Source organism: Canis aureus, chromosome 22 (assembly GCF_053574225.1).
Source record: "Canis aureus isolate CA01 chromosome 22, VMU_Caureus_v.1.0, whole genome shotgun sequence".
NCBI lineage: Eukaryota > Metazoa > Chordata > Mammalia > Carnivora > Canidae > Canis > Canis aureus.
This window is the reverse complement of record NC_135632.1, coordinates 38,959,464-38,974,305: the sequence shown is the minus strand read 5'-3', so window position 1 is coordinate 38,974,305 and position 14,842 is coordinate 38,959,464. Positions and strand designations below refer to the sequence as shown.

The window sequence follows — 14,842 nt, the reverse complement described above, 5'->3', positions numbered from 1 at the left end:
GATGATCTAATATATACACTCTCTAAAACATACTCTGCTCTCCATTTTCTTGGGCACATTCTTTCTATCACTAGTAAAACAACTAGCAGAATGTGGAAAAGACCATGAAAAGTTTTCAAATTTATCTCAGGGTCCTTCCCAGGAGCTGGTTTGAGTTTAGACTGGAAATCTTGGATTGTAAAGTCTGACTTCTGACTGGCACCAATTACTGGTTCTAGATTTCAAATTCAGGCTCAAGTTCAGATTCAAACTGATACTGCAATTATTACTAATGACTTCTACTCCTAAAACTACTCTCTATGTGCCAGGTGATGTTCTCAGGACTACTCCCTATGAATTCATGTATTTAATTCTTACAAAACCAAGGGCTGTATGTTTACTCGATTTTAGGGATGAGGAAAGAAGTGAGGCACAAGCAGTTCAAGTACTTTGCCCAATATCCCATGTTAGTAAATATCAGAGCTGGCACTAAAATCCAAGCAGTCCGGCTTCAGTCTGGGCCTTTAACTTCTCCTCTGTATATCTCTTATAATCGCTAAATTATCCTTTATCACATTGATTATCTTTCATATTGAAATTGAACGATCAACAAGCAGATGTATAGGAGGGATTTTGATTCCAATTCTGTTGGTCAAAAATAAATGTCATTTAACAAAAAGATTTTGAATCTGAAGTGGTATTTATTTTGAATTTTTGATCGCATGCATTTGGGAAAACCTATTAGAAAATAGATCGAAGTGTTCTGTGAACTTAGCATAACCGTATTCAAGGCAAAAATCACTGATGGTATTTCTTGATCATATATTTATAATTGCATATTTTCTGGTCTTATCTGTACTTGTGAGATATTTTGGACCTGCTTTACTTTGGAGCACACTGCTTTTCTGGTAAGCTTTTTTTCTTTTGTAATTGGCCTTTATTCAGTCATTAAATATTAACTGAGTGTTGGCTATGGGTAAACCACTATATTTGACCCTGGGGGATATAAAGACAAATAAGATAAAGGCTCAGCTTTGAACAGAATTTATAGTCTAATTGGAAGGATAAGTTTTCATCGGAAAAAAGATGGGGGGTCCCCAGGCATGTGATAAATGTGTGTGATTGGGGCAGATTTGGGGGATTTCATAGAGGAGTGGACTCTCTGAGCTTTGATGTGGGATGTGAAGATCAAGTAAGATTTTGATGGGCAGTGAGAAGTCAACCCATGTATGTTGAAGAAAGCAGGAAGGTAAGGAATAGAAAGATCATTGCAGAAGGGAACTTTCTCCCTCAAAAAAAGGGGTTATATAGGTGACTAATGGAAGGTAAGACAAGAAGGGGAAGCTTAGGATCCTAAATTATCAATTAAGGAAGCACATGTTGATTGCAATGGTATAGCCATGCAGGCTCTCCAATTGAAGGTGGGTTGAAAACTCTGTTAGGGTTGGGGGAAGGAGGTGGGAGTTTTTAAGTCACTTAGTCTGACTTTGTTAGAGATCCAACAGGGCACCTTTCAAAGGTGACCTTCAGATAGATCCATCCCCACACTTTGTGAGTTGATTTCTTCTAGTTCCTTCTCTTGTAGACATTCTTTCTCAGCCACCTTTTTTCAAAAACCGGAGTTATAATTTGCATTTAGTAAAATTTGTTCCCTTTTTTGGCATGTAGTTATACGAGTTTGATAAGTCACGTGACAACTACACCACAGTCAAGATATAGAGCAGTTCCATCACCCCTCAGATGTCCCTGTGCTCCCTCTATAGTCAACCCTGACCCTTGTCTTAGCCCCTGACAGCCACTGATCTATCTTTCATGCCTGTATTTTTTGCCTTTTCCGGAATGCCAGACAGGTGGAATTCTATCACAATTGTCTTTTTGAGTCTTGCAGTTTTCTCTCAGCAAAATGCATCTCTGAGATTTGATCATGTCATTGTGTAGATAGGGATTTTTTTTTTTTTACTGCATTTTACTTCATTGCACTTTGCAAATATTATGTTTTTTACAATTTGGAGGTTTGTATACCCCCTGCATCCAGCAAGTTTATCAGTTCCTTTTTTTCAATAGGAAACTATTGAAATTTGGTCACTTCGTGTTTCTGTGTCACATATGGTTAATTCTCAGAATATTTCAAACTTTTTCATTATTACTGTACTTGTTCTATAACATATTAATAACATAGTATATATATTATAACATCATATTATAAAATATAACAATATTTTTATGGCTTGTTATAATCAGGGATCTCTGATGTTACTATTGTAATTGTTTTGAGGGACCACGAACACATTCATAGAAGACAGTGAACTTACTAATAATGTTGTTTATGTCCTGACTATTTCTATCCACTGGCAGTTCTCCTATCTCTCCCCCTCTCCTCGGGTCTCTCTATTTAGAGACATGACAACGTTGAAATAAGGCCAGGGAAGAACCCTGAAATGCCCTCTAAGTGTTCATCTGAAAGGATTAATTTCAACTTAAATCAAAAGCTAGGAGTGAGGAAGACATTTTGAAAGCCAAGAAAGGCCAAAAGGTAGGCCTTTTGTCCCAAAGAGTCAGCCATATTTTGACTACAAAAAGAAAAGTTCTGGAAGGAAATTAAAAGTGCTACTCTAGTCAACACATGAATGATGAGAAAGTCAAACAGCCTTATTGCTGATCTGGAGAGAGGTTTATTGGTCTGGATAGAAAGTCAAACCAGTCACAACATTCCCTTAAGCCAGAGCCTCATCCAGAGCAAGGCCCTCCTCTCTTTCCTCTACTCTAGGAAGGCTGAGAGAGGTGAGGAAGCTACAGAAGAAAAGTTTGAAGCTAGCAGAGGTGGGTTCATGAGGTGTAGGGGAAAAAACTATCTCTATAACATAAAAGTTCAGGGTGAAACAGCGAGAGCTGATGTGGAAGTTTCAGCAAGTTATCCAGAAGACCTACTCTAAACAATGGATGTCTCAATGTAGGTGGAATATCCTTCTATTGGAAGAAGATGCTACCTAGGACTTTCAAAGCTAGAGAGGTGAGGCCAATGCCTGGCTTCAAAGCTTTGACAGGCTGACTCTCTTGTTAAGGGCTAATGCAGCTGCTAACCTGAAGCTGAGGCCAGTGCTCATAGACCATTCCAAAAACCCAAGGGCCCTTAAGTATGATGCTAAATCTACTCTACCTATGCTCTGTAGATGGAAAAATAAATCCTGGATGACAGAACATCTGTTTAAAACATGGTTTACTGAATATTTGAAGCACACAGTTGAGACCTACTACTCAGGAAAAAAAGATTCCTTGCAAAATATTACTGCTTATTGACAATGCACATTGTCACTCAAGAGCTCTCTCTGTAGAGATGCACAAGATTAAGGATTCCATGGCTGCTAACAGCATCTATTCTGCAGCCCATGGATCAAGGAGTAATTTCAACTCTCAGGTCTTATCATTTAAGAAATATATTTTGTAAGGTTATAGCTGCCATAGATAGTCATTTTTCTGATGGATCTAGGCAAAGTAAATTGAAACCATTTTGGAAAGGATTTACCATTCTAGATGTCATAAATAACATTTGTGATACATAGGAAGAAGTCAAAATATCAACATTAATAGGAGTCTGGAAGAAGTTGATTCCAACTATTACGGATGACTCTGAGGGTTCAAGATTTTGGTGGAGGAAGTCACTGTGGATGTGGTAGAAATAGCAAGAAAACTAGAATTAGAAGTGGGGCCTGAAGATGGGAGTACATTTCTGCGATTTCATGATATAACTTGAATGGATGAGGAGTTGCTTCTGATGGATAAGCAAAGAAAGAGGTTTTATGAGATGGAATCTACTCCTGATACAGATACCCTTAAGACTGTTGAAATGACAGCAGAGGATTTAGAATAGCACATAAACTTAGTTGGCAAAAAGGCAGCAGGGTTTGAGAAGACTGACTTTGATTTTGAAAGAAGTCCTACTGTGGGTGAAATGCTATCAAATAGCTTCACATGTTACAGAGAAATTGCTCATGAAAGGAAGAGTCGATTAAAGCAGCCAACTTTATTTATTTTAAGAAATTGTCCCAGCCACCCCAACCTTCAGCAACCACCACATTGTCTATCAGTCCACAGCCATCAACGTGGAGGCAAGACCCTCCACCAGCAAAAATATTACAATTCACTGAAATCTCAGATGACGGTTTGCTTTTTTATTTTTTAAATTTTTTTAAAGCAATAACTTAGTGTTGGTTCATAATCTCCTCCGGAGTTTCCTGGGTGAAATCTGAAACTGGCTCCTGGCAGAGAGCAGAGGGAGACCAAAGAAATAAATAGGCTGCTCCAGGTTGGCAGGTGGCAGTTTTAATAAGCAAAGGGAACATACAAAGGAGACATGTGTTGGATGGCAGCAAGATGAGTGGACCCTTACACCTGCCTGCCAAACCTTAAAAGTTTTGATAGATAAATAGATAGGTAGTTAGATGGATGGATAGTTAGATATAGATAGAGAGGCCTTAACTGAGCTTAATCAAATATACTATACAACAGTTTCAAATACTTCCTCATTAAGTCAAGGCCGAGTCCTTGGAGACACCTCTAGCAGCAGGAAAGGCAATCAGAACCCACATTCCAAAGACTGGGGAGGGGGTGAGGAGCCTCCAAGTACTCAGGTCCAGCTCGTGGGTCATCTGGTGGTCACCTCTTCTCGATGACCTCCCTCAACAAGTATTTTTTAATTCGGGTGTGTACATTTCTTAGACCTAACGCTATTGCACACTTACTAGACTATATGGTACAGTATCAACATAACTTTTATATGCACTGGGAAACCAAAATCTTGGTTTGACCCACTTGATTTCAATATTTGCTCTATTGAGATGGTCTGAATCACACTTGCAGTATCTCTGAGATATGCTTGCATCAGGAGCCATTCTTTTCAATGGTCTCAGTCACTTTTGATTCCCCTCTGCCTATTATGGTTCCCACTTCAGAGTTTAATTTCATCTCTCTTGTACAACTCAGTATTTCTCCCTGCTTTCCCCAACCTCCCACCTCCTTAGTCTCCTGACTTCCTGGCTACTCCCCTGTCTCTCTCCTCCCCTCCACAGTCGAACTTTTTAAAGATTGTCTATGCTCCCTCCCTCCCTCTCTTTCCTCACCTCCCACACCCTCACTCCGTGGCAATCTGGCCTCCACTCCCACCTCTCTAAGTCAAATTGCTCTTGCCAAGAACACCTCCTTGTTGATAAATCTCATGAGCACTTCACAGTCTTTATCCAACTTGGCTTCTCAGTAGGATTTGAGAGTGATGACCATCTTCTCCTTAAAACCTTCTTTCCCCCTTGTTTTGGTTGCACTGAACTCTTCTCAGATTGTCCATCCTTCTCCAGCATGTCCTCTACCTCACAAGTGAGCTCCTCTCCCCTTTCCTATATCTTTCTTAAGTGTTGATGGTACCCAGGTGAGATCCTGTGCCTTTTATCTTAGGGAGTAGATTCTCTCTATGTCACTCAAATTGTATTATCATGGTGTGGGTCTGGAACTCTGTTTTTGGTTTTTCACAAGAGCTTCATACCAACATCTGAACCCCTTTTTGATGTCCTGAGAGGCCTCAGACTATATATGCCCCAAACTCATCATCCCTGCCCCACCCCAACAAGATTCGTTTCCTCATTGCCACCATCAGCCTACATGTATAAGCTACAGACCTCAGAGTTGTCCTTGGCTCGTCCCTCTCCCTCATCTTTACTGTGTGATTGATTTCTGATTTGTGCATTTGAAATATCTCTGGAAGTACTTCATTCCAATTGTATCTACCTTATCCAGAATACTACCCTCTGCTTGGTTTATTAGTCACCTCTTATTCTCAGTTTTACTTGGAATCTCCATATAGCAACTAAAGCTATTGTCCAAAGCACAAAGATGTTCATATCACTCCCCTGTCCAAAACATTTCAATGGCTGCCTTAGAGCCAAGTTCAAATTCTGTAACATGCCACGGAAAATTCGTCATGATCCAGGTCTCATTTATCTCAATCATTCATTCATCCTTTCATTCATCACATCTTTGTGGAGCACCTCTTGTGTGGTAGGCACTGTGTTAGTTACTTGGGAGCAGTGAGCAAACAGATGGACAGCTCTGCTCTCATGGAGACTATGTGGGACACAATAAATGAGTTACATGGTATGTTGAAAGAAGATAAGTGCTATGGAAAAAGAGAGAGCAGGAAAAGTTAAAGGGACTGATAAGGGTGGGGTAATGTGAAGCTTGTGATTTTAAGTAAGGGAATCAGATTGCTGTCATTGAGAAAGTGATTTTTGAGCAAAGCTTTGAAAGAACTGAGGAGATTAGCTATGAGGACATTTGGGGTAGGAGCATCCAGGCAGAAGGCACAGCCAGTTTGAAGACTCTAAAGGAGAGTGTACCTGATGTGTTTAAGGAACAACAAAGAGGTCAGGGTGGCGGGGCAGAGTCAGCCAGGAGGAAAGCAGTGCTAGACTTGGGAGGAAACACCATGAAGAGAAGCATATTATACAGAATCATCTGAAGTCATTGTTAGGACTTTGGCTTTACTTTGAAGGAAATGAGCCACTGAAATATCTTAGCAGAGGTACAGCCATGGCTTAGGGTATCATTCTGGATTCTGGGTGCCAGGTTGATAGACTGTATGGGAAAAGGGTAAAGGTATAAGCAGAGAGACTAGCTAGAAGTTATTTTGGCATTCCAGCTTCCCTTCTTGCCTCCCCTTCCACCAATCCCATGTTCTAACTACACCAAACTAAATCCATTCTTCAGATGTGCCCTTATATTTCAGCATTTACAACTTCTATTAATTCCACCTAGAGTGCCCTTACCTTCCTCCATCCCCTAATCTTGCCTTGGTTAGAAATCAGTTTCTCCAGGAAATCTTTGACCTTCCAAATTGAAGATGGGGCCCCTCATTTGTTCTAATGACATCTGGGTCACCATCACAGCTTTTTCACACTGGACTATGGTTGTATATTTAAATCTAGGTCTCTCCCACTTCTCTGGAAGCTCCATGAGGGTAGGGTCCATGATGCTAACTTCCTCTCGATGCCTGGCTCCAGTGGGAGCTCAATTAACTACCATTGCTGAATGTCCAGGTTTGTGAGTGGCGGCCCCCTGAACAGCTGAAACAACTTCTTGATTTGGAGATGAGGGACACAGGAGAGCCACACCACAGGCTGTTGGAGCTCTGCCAGGATGTCATACGCTACAGCGTCAAAACTAGTAAGACCTTTCTTTCATTTGCCTCCTTGATCTGTGCCCCTAACAAGTTCTTATATTTTCTTAAGCACGTATTTACCTCATAGTAAAGCTTAGTATGGCAGTGTTTCTGGGATAAGAAAGTGGATCCCAGTGTTCTAGGATAAAAAAAATAGTGGTTCTGATATTTTTATAATGGGCTACTTAATCCTTAATACAGATTTTTGTCAAGGCCAAAGATAAATGGATAGAAAAACTGTTGGTATTAGTCATCATACAGAAATATTATCTACTCCTTGGCAATCCTCTATCCTCCATTTATAATCAAGACCATATATTATGGCTGCTACTTATCTTTGCTTATGTTGGTGCACACTGGCAAAGGATAGTTTGATTATAGAATTTGTTAAGGGACTTTAAATTTTGATGGCTCAGAACATGCAAAATATGTGCTGGAGGGTGTCTTTACTATAAACAGGAATAGATTGGAAAGATACTAATGAAGTCTTGGCAGTTGGTAATTGCTGAATTATTTGATCAAATCTAGCAGGATCAGAAATGAAAAACTTTAGGAAAGTGTAAAAAAAAAATGAACACATAGGGAGTTTTTGCTGTGATAGCTTCACAATACTGCTTAACCACTATGATCGTTTGTAAATGCAGTAGCATGGTAGCGTGGTATTAGTCTTGTGCTGACATACTATTCCAACCATTAATAGCTATGCACCCAGTGAACAAGTTCCAGAACTAAGGAAGTAACTTTCCAAAATATGCATTTCGCAGTGTGCTGTAAAGGTAATCTAGTGCTTAAGACCATGCAGGCATTATGCTTTGTGAATTCTGACACTGAACTAAATTTAGTGGAAAAAGCATAATAAAATCCTGGCTAAAAATAATTGGTTTATATTCCCTTGGGAAAGTCTGGTGTATGTATCAAAAACCCAGTTAGCATTTCAAAAGCAGAGATACATATCTTATTATTATGGTGCATGTCAGAAGTGTAGAATGACATTTAATGCAGTAGATTTTTCAGTTTACTGGATATTTTCCATAATGTTACCATGGAAATCAATCATAAATTAACACGGAACTAAAAAAAAAAATCTTATTAAAATTACTTGTAGCAATGTCTGGTTTCCTTTGCCAGATTAGGGGAAGTTTTCCATATTTCATTTAAAAAAACATTCTCTTGGATTTCTGTTTTTTTATGGGACCTCTTGTTTAAAGAGAAAAAAACGCTAAAACCAAATGTTGTACGTTGCAATGAGAAATCACTAACTAAAAAGGTTCTCAAATACTCAAATTTAGAAACAGACCTCCTGCCTCTTTGTTCTTTGTCATGCTGGGCTTCCTATGATTGAGAATGTCAAGTCAGTTAGCCTGGTGTTTGGTGTGAATATTCACACTGTGTAAAGCCAAGAACCTTTATGAGACCTTTTATAGGAGGGGGAAAAAAATAGAAAGTTGGAACTGAAGTTGAGTCTTAAAGGCTACTGCCTTTGAAGTAAGTTGAATTAGAAAGTTTATGTAAGCTGCATGATGAGTCACATCTTACTCCATCTACATAATGCCAGTTGCACCATGAAAAATGGTCCAATCTGAAAAACGAAAAGGCCACTCACTGCTGGTAGCCCGAAGTGAACCTTGTTGGTGGGAGAAATGCATTTAAAGATAGGGAAATTGATATTGATAGCTTCTGAAGAGAAAGGTAGCAGGCTTTGATACCAGACAAGTAGTTTGAATAATCCAGTTCTCAAGGGTTCTGATTTGGATCTGGGTTGTAGAAAAAAGGGAACAGATAAACCAGAGTTCTTAAGAGAATGCCCAAGTGTTACTTAGAAGCAAGCTATTGTTTAGTAGAAAAGGTTATGAGGTGGGTCTTCAACATTTATTTCCCTTGTGCATGATTAGATTTTAAATTCTTTTTAAGATAGAGGCATAATTTGCATTCAATAAAGTGGACAAATCTTCACTGCTCAGCTCAATGAATGTATACATATCCATGAGTGAGTAACCATCACCCATATCAAGATATAGACCCTTCCCAGCACTCCAGCGCCTTCCTCAAGCCCCATCCTAGTGAATATCACCTTCCCAATTCTAACCTCAGTTTCCATAGATCAGCTTTGCCTGATATTGAATGTCATATAAGTGAATTCATACAGTATATACTCCTTTGTATCTGGCTGCAGTCACTGTCTGAAAGATTGATTTATGTTACTGTTGTATAGAGAGTCTTTTTTTTTTTTTATTGCTGTGTAGATGAATGCTCTGCTTAAATTTACAGACCATCCAAGATTTTTCAACCAGTTGTATGCTGGACTTGATTATTACTCCTTGGTGGCCCGATTTATGACAGAAGCATTAAACCCAAGTGTGTAAGTATCACTTTACTGGACTCTTACACAGAGCATGCATTAGGGATCTCTTAGGTGAAATTTTATTCCATGAATTTCTATTGCATGGTTTCATTTGTATAGTGTCATCATAAATAATGGAATGACACTTCACAGTATTTTAAAGAGATGTTTGATTTGATAGTGGTATTGTGAGATGGTTAATGCAGGCATGGTTATCTCCATTTAACAGATGAGAAAATTGCTTAAGCATCTTGTCATTCATTCCCACATGAAAAGCCATGTCTCTGCTAAGTGCTGGAGAGACACTCTGAATAAAAACAAACCTTGACTTGGCCCCCATGAAGCAAAAAGTCTCATGAGATAGAGATGCTCCATGCAAATTAATCAAAATTCTCCACATAAATTAATGTAAAATTTTAATTTGCATATGAAGAAGTGCATGATGCTATAAATATAAGTGGGACAATTTTTCCTGGTTGGGAGCTCAAGAAAGTCTTCTCTGAGGGAGTGATAACTAATAGCTGAAGAATGAGTAAAAGCTAAGTAGGCAAAAAGAGGAGAGATGAGTTTCAAACAGAGGGAGCTGTATGCACAAAGGCCCTGTGGCAGAAGACAGCATAGTGTATCTTATGAACTGAAAGGTCAGTGAAGGTATAGCTGAGAAAGCTATAGGAATCTAAAAGAGGATGTGGTTTGAGAAATGGATAGGAACCAGATGTGCAAGACCCAGTGAGCCACGTTTGTGAGTTATTCTAAGTACAAAGGAAAGCTTTTAAAGGTTTCTAACTCATTATATGCCATTAGCTTGTTGAAAAGATCCCTCAAAATATGGAGAGTGGATTTGAAGGGGACTGATCAGGAGGGCATTATCTTAGGTGAGAGATGGAAGTAGCTTGAACTTAGAAATGGTAGGAAGAGAGAGAAAGAAAAGTGTGTTTAGAAGATAAAACAGAAAGATCTGGATGATATATTAGACCTTGGGAATGAGGACAAAAAAGGTGGTTTATACAATGATGCCTCAGTTTCTGACTTTTGTAGCTGGGTTGATGGTCACGTCATTCATTGACATAAGAAGCATTGGAAAAGGGGACTAGTTTTCAGGGATATGGTGAAAAAGGCAAGAGCAAGAATTTAATTTTCAGTTGTGAGCATCTGGGTTTGCAGTGACTTTGGGCTATTCAAGAGCATGTATCAGCCAAGCTGAGGGATACCTGGGCCTGGAATTCTGATATCTCTATGAAAGGTATCAATTTAGGACTTACAGGGGAATGATAGTAATTGAAATGGTGGGCATGGATGGGATGCCTTAAGTCAGTGAAGCTCAACTATTCCTGTCCATTAGAATCAACCTGGGACATTTCCAAAAAATTACGTTGAGGCCTGGGTCCTAACCCAGACCAATTAACTCTAAATTCCTGTGGCTGTGTCCCAAACACTGATATATTTTCAAAGCTAAACATATGATTTTGATGAGCAGGATGAAAACACTTTGAATAAAAACAAACCAAGAGATGGAGAAGCGGGGTCTGCAGGGAAGAATATAGAGTGAGGACCGAAACATAGGATGAGCCTTGAGGACATCTAATACCTCAAGGTTAGGAGGAGCAAGACCAGCCTACAACGGAGAGAGAGAAAAGAGGGAGAAAATCAAGCAGGAAGGCATGGAAGTCGTGGGGGAGAGTGTGTCTAGAAGCATATATGTTGAGTATTTAAGACAGAGACTAAAAATTTCCCCTTGAATTGGCAACACAGATATCACTGGTGACTTCAGTTAGAGTCACCCCAAGTCACCCCTAGTTTTGGTGGGGTAATATGAAATGATATTAGTTTACACTGAGTAGAAGGGTTACACGGTAGGTGGGACAGAAGAAACCGTAAAATTACCCAACTCTATGAACCTTTCCTTCTACGCCCTGGGTTTTCTAACTTCCTGTTTGGGTTCTTTTAGTTAAAACATGCAGTGGTTTGCAAAGTATTAAATTGTTGCTAAGCTGAACAATCCACTGAAAATGTGAGCAAGCCGCGAGAGCATTCCATATTGTCCTCTTCTCCACCTCCATGGCTATCCCCAGGTTTACAGTTGAGCCTACAGTTTTTAAGGCAGGCTTAATATTAATTTTTTTAAAAAGTGAATGATTATTTCATTTATAGTTGTAGGTGCACATAAACATATATACTTTTTCCCCACACTTTTGATATGTGTGAACTGGCTTCCTAGCATGGTTGAAAATAGAACCTGGATTGTTTGCAAAATGACATGATGTCTGTAGAGTGCTTGGCATGTAGGGAAGTAGGAAGGTGACACATAGTAGGTGTTCTGTTGTTTTGTTTTATATCATTTTGTGCTTTTGTTTCCCCTTGTTTCCAAAGTTTTCCCTTCAGGGTGTTAAAATATTTGCATTAAATTCTGTGACTGTAAATTTAAGTGTATCTGGCTAGCTTACATATTTGGAGTACACATTTGTTTAGATACACTTTAATGTAATGGCCTAATTGTTAGAGAAGGAAATTATAGATAATTTAGTCACCCTCAAGTTATCTGGAGAAAGAAGAAGCTCAAATATTATGAAACAAAGCATGGTAACCCTCCCAGGTGGGGTTCCCTGGGAATCTTCTCTAAATGGAGTTTAGTGAGCAGGGTGTTTATTAAGAATGCCCTTGGGATCAGCATGAGTGATGGGGGGAAGGCAGCAGGAGTGGGCAGAGACAGACAGATTGGCTGACTTCATGGTGGTCTCTGGAGTTACAGTGGCCCTTAAGAGCAGTCTGGAGTTGGGGCTATATGGCCAGGCCTTTATACCTCCAGCTAGACCAATTATAAGAGGAAAGGTTGTGACCTTGGGAAAGATGGCTCCATGCCCCTGAGGCAATTCCCAAAAGGGCTAAATTAGTGTTCTCTGACAACAGCAGTCCAGCCTGGAGAAACAAAGCCTTCAGTGACAGGGGATTTGGGTAGTCCTCTGCAATAAAATCATCACATGATAAGAGAAATCCCACAGAGCACTTCCCATTTGTGGAAACACAGTCATGTAGTAGAGAAAACCCTAGCTCAGGATGAGTAGTTTCTCTGTAGAATAACCAGAGCTGATTGCTAGAGTACTCATGGTAGTAACCTAAGAAAACCTAGTTGCCATGACAATAGTTTTTTTTAAGAATTTATTTATTTATTTATTTATTTATTTATTTATTTATTTATTTATTTGACAGAGAGAGAGAGAGCGCACACAAGCTGGGGAGAGGGGTAGAGGGAGAGAGAGAGAAGCAGACTCCCCACTGAGCAGGGAGCCTGACACAGGGCTCAATCTCAAGATCCCGAGATCATGACCTGAGCCAAAGGCAGACACTTAACTAGCTGAGCCACCCAGACACCCAATAATGGTTTTTCTTTAACAGCACACAAAGCAGTATCCAAAGAATGAAACGGTCACTGCTCATGACTAATATTAAGAAATCTAGATGCACTGCTTTTATCTCTCTCAAGGGAACTGAAGGGTTCCTGTAAATTATGATTGCTGAAGTAGCTTGCGTATCCCTAAGGCCACCAGCCAGCTATTGGCCATCATGCCAGCTAATTGCAGTTATCAAACCATGACCAGCACCATCACTGACTGCACATTTCTCTATTTCCAATTGGATAAATTTCCAAAAACTCTACCTGTACTTCCATAGCCACTTGGTTGAATAAAACTCTATGTACATTTCTTGGGACCCCAAAGGGATGGTTTGACTCTAGTCATAGAAGTGAAGTGTTTTTTATATCTATCTAGTTATACGTATGAGGTGTCCCCAGTGTTTCTGTTAGTGGAAGAAGCGGTTCTGAAGAAAATGATTGAATTTATTGGCTGGAAAGAAGGGGATGGAATATTTAACCCAGGTAAGTACAGCTAGTTATTGCCATCTCCCTTCCACTGCAAACACCTAAACATTTATTCATGTGTTATATGAGGAACAACTCCTTGAAGATTTGCACATTCCAAAAAAGTCAGATAAAAATAATGCTATTTGTTGAAAATCTAGCTTGTTCCTTTCTCTGGAGAGACAACATTTTGCATACATGCTCAACAACCGACATAAATGTTAAGCCAATGAGATGTCTACAATTTAGGACTTATACCTAACAAATGAAATTATCTATTGCTGGAAATTGGGAAGGGCTACAAGGTTTTTAATCAATTTTACTTGAGAAGGTTTCTGAATCACATGTTGTTCATCCTACAGTCCTTTCTTGGGACACAGATGAGCATGTATTGTCATTTTATTGGTCAGGGGACAAATTGTTAACTGTGAAGACTTGGGTACTGGCCCTTGCCCATAGATTGAAACTTTTAGTTTGGAAAAGCTCTGGAATGAGAGAATAGACCCAAACTTTGGTCTTCGCTGAGATTGGAAATTGCTGCAGTTGGGGGTCAGGAAGTGTGCAAGAGTCATGGGTGGGGCATGGTGCTCAGATGGTTCCTGGGGGGATATGACATTAGACTAGAGCAGCTGTAGCCTTTCATGTCTTCCCCTGTGGTCAGCCTTTAGGGAGCTATAATTTCACGCTCTAAATATGTCATTTCAATTTTGTTTTTTGTAGGTGGCTCGGTGTCCAATATGTATGCAATGAATTTAGCTAGATACAAATATTGTCCTGATATTAAGGAAAAGGGGCTGTCTGGGTTGCCAAGATTAATCCTTTTCACATCCGCAGAGGTAAAAAATTATTTTTGATATCAGATCTAGATAATGCATTATTTAAGGGGGTTTGTGTGTGTGTGTGTGGGAGGGCTTCTGATACACTTTGGTCCTATCCATGTGTGACTAATATGCCTGAGTATAACACCATATTTCATTTCCAAGGAAATTCTGATGGTTTTGATACTGTAACCCCTGGCCACTCAGTTTTGTACATCACCTTTATTTAAAATTTAGAGTCTATGACATTTTTCTTTGAGAAAAGAGAACATTCAATTTGAAAGTGTTATCTCTTTCTGTGAATCTCTTCTCTGAGTGTCCTATTTATTAGAACATAGATGATCACTCAGCGCTGTCAGAAGACTCACATTGCCTTGTATAACTGATTACTTTGAATGGCTAACACAAAGGCTTTTCAAGAGGAAAGGGAGATATTCAGAAACAGTGAATATTACCCCTCCCCCCCCACACACATGATTCCATGCCACAATATGTCCTTTTACCCTCCACCAAAGTAGGCGGTCTGATTGTGGCTTCGAGCTAGGCTGCTTGCCTTCAATTCTTGTCTCCACTACTACTCCACTACTATCTGAATGACCTTGGGTAAGTTGATGAAATCCTCTGTGCTTCCATTTCCTAATTTG

At 39.6% G+C, this 14,842-nt stretch overlaps 1 protein-coding gene across 4 annotated transcripts in view; it reads left to right on the top strand.

Annotated features, from left to right (window-relative positions):
• The window catches only part of GADL1 (glutamate decarboxylase like 1), a 163,522-nt gene that overhangs the window by 29,028 nt on the left and 119,652 nt on the right, over positions 1-14,842 (top strand). For 3 of the 4 annotated variants that reach the window (XM_077865539.1, XM_077865541.1, XM_077865542.1), the window contains 5 exons: positions 846-887; positions 7,062-7,188; positions 9,452-9,542; positions 13,292-13,398; positions 14,101-14,216. In XM_077865539.1, the coding sequence (XP_077721665.1) occupies positions 846-887; positions 7,062-7,188; positions 9,452-9,542; positions 13,292-13,398; positions 14,101-14,216 (483 nt within the window). The remainder of the gene's footprint in view (positions 1-845; positions 888-7,061; positions 7,189-9,451; positions 9,543-13,291; positions 13,399-14,100; positions 14,217-14,842) is intronic. The other variant, XM_077865540.1, reaches the window with a different exon arrangement.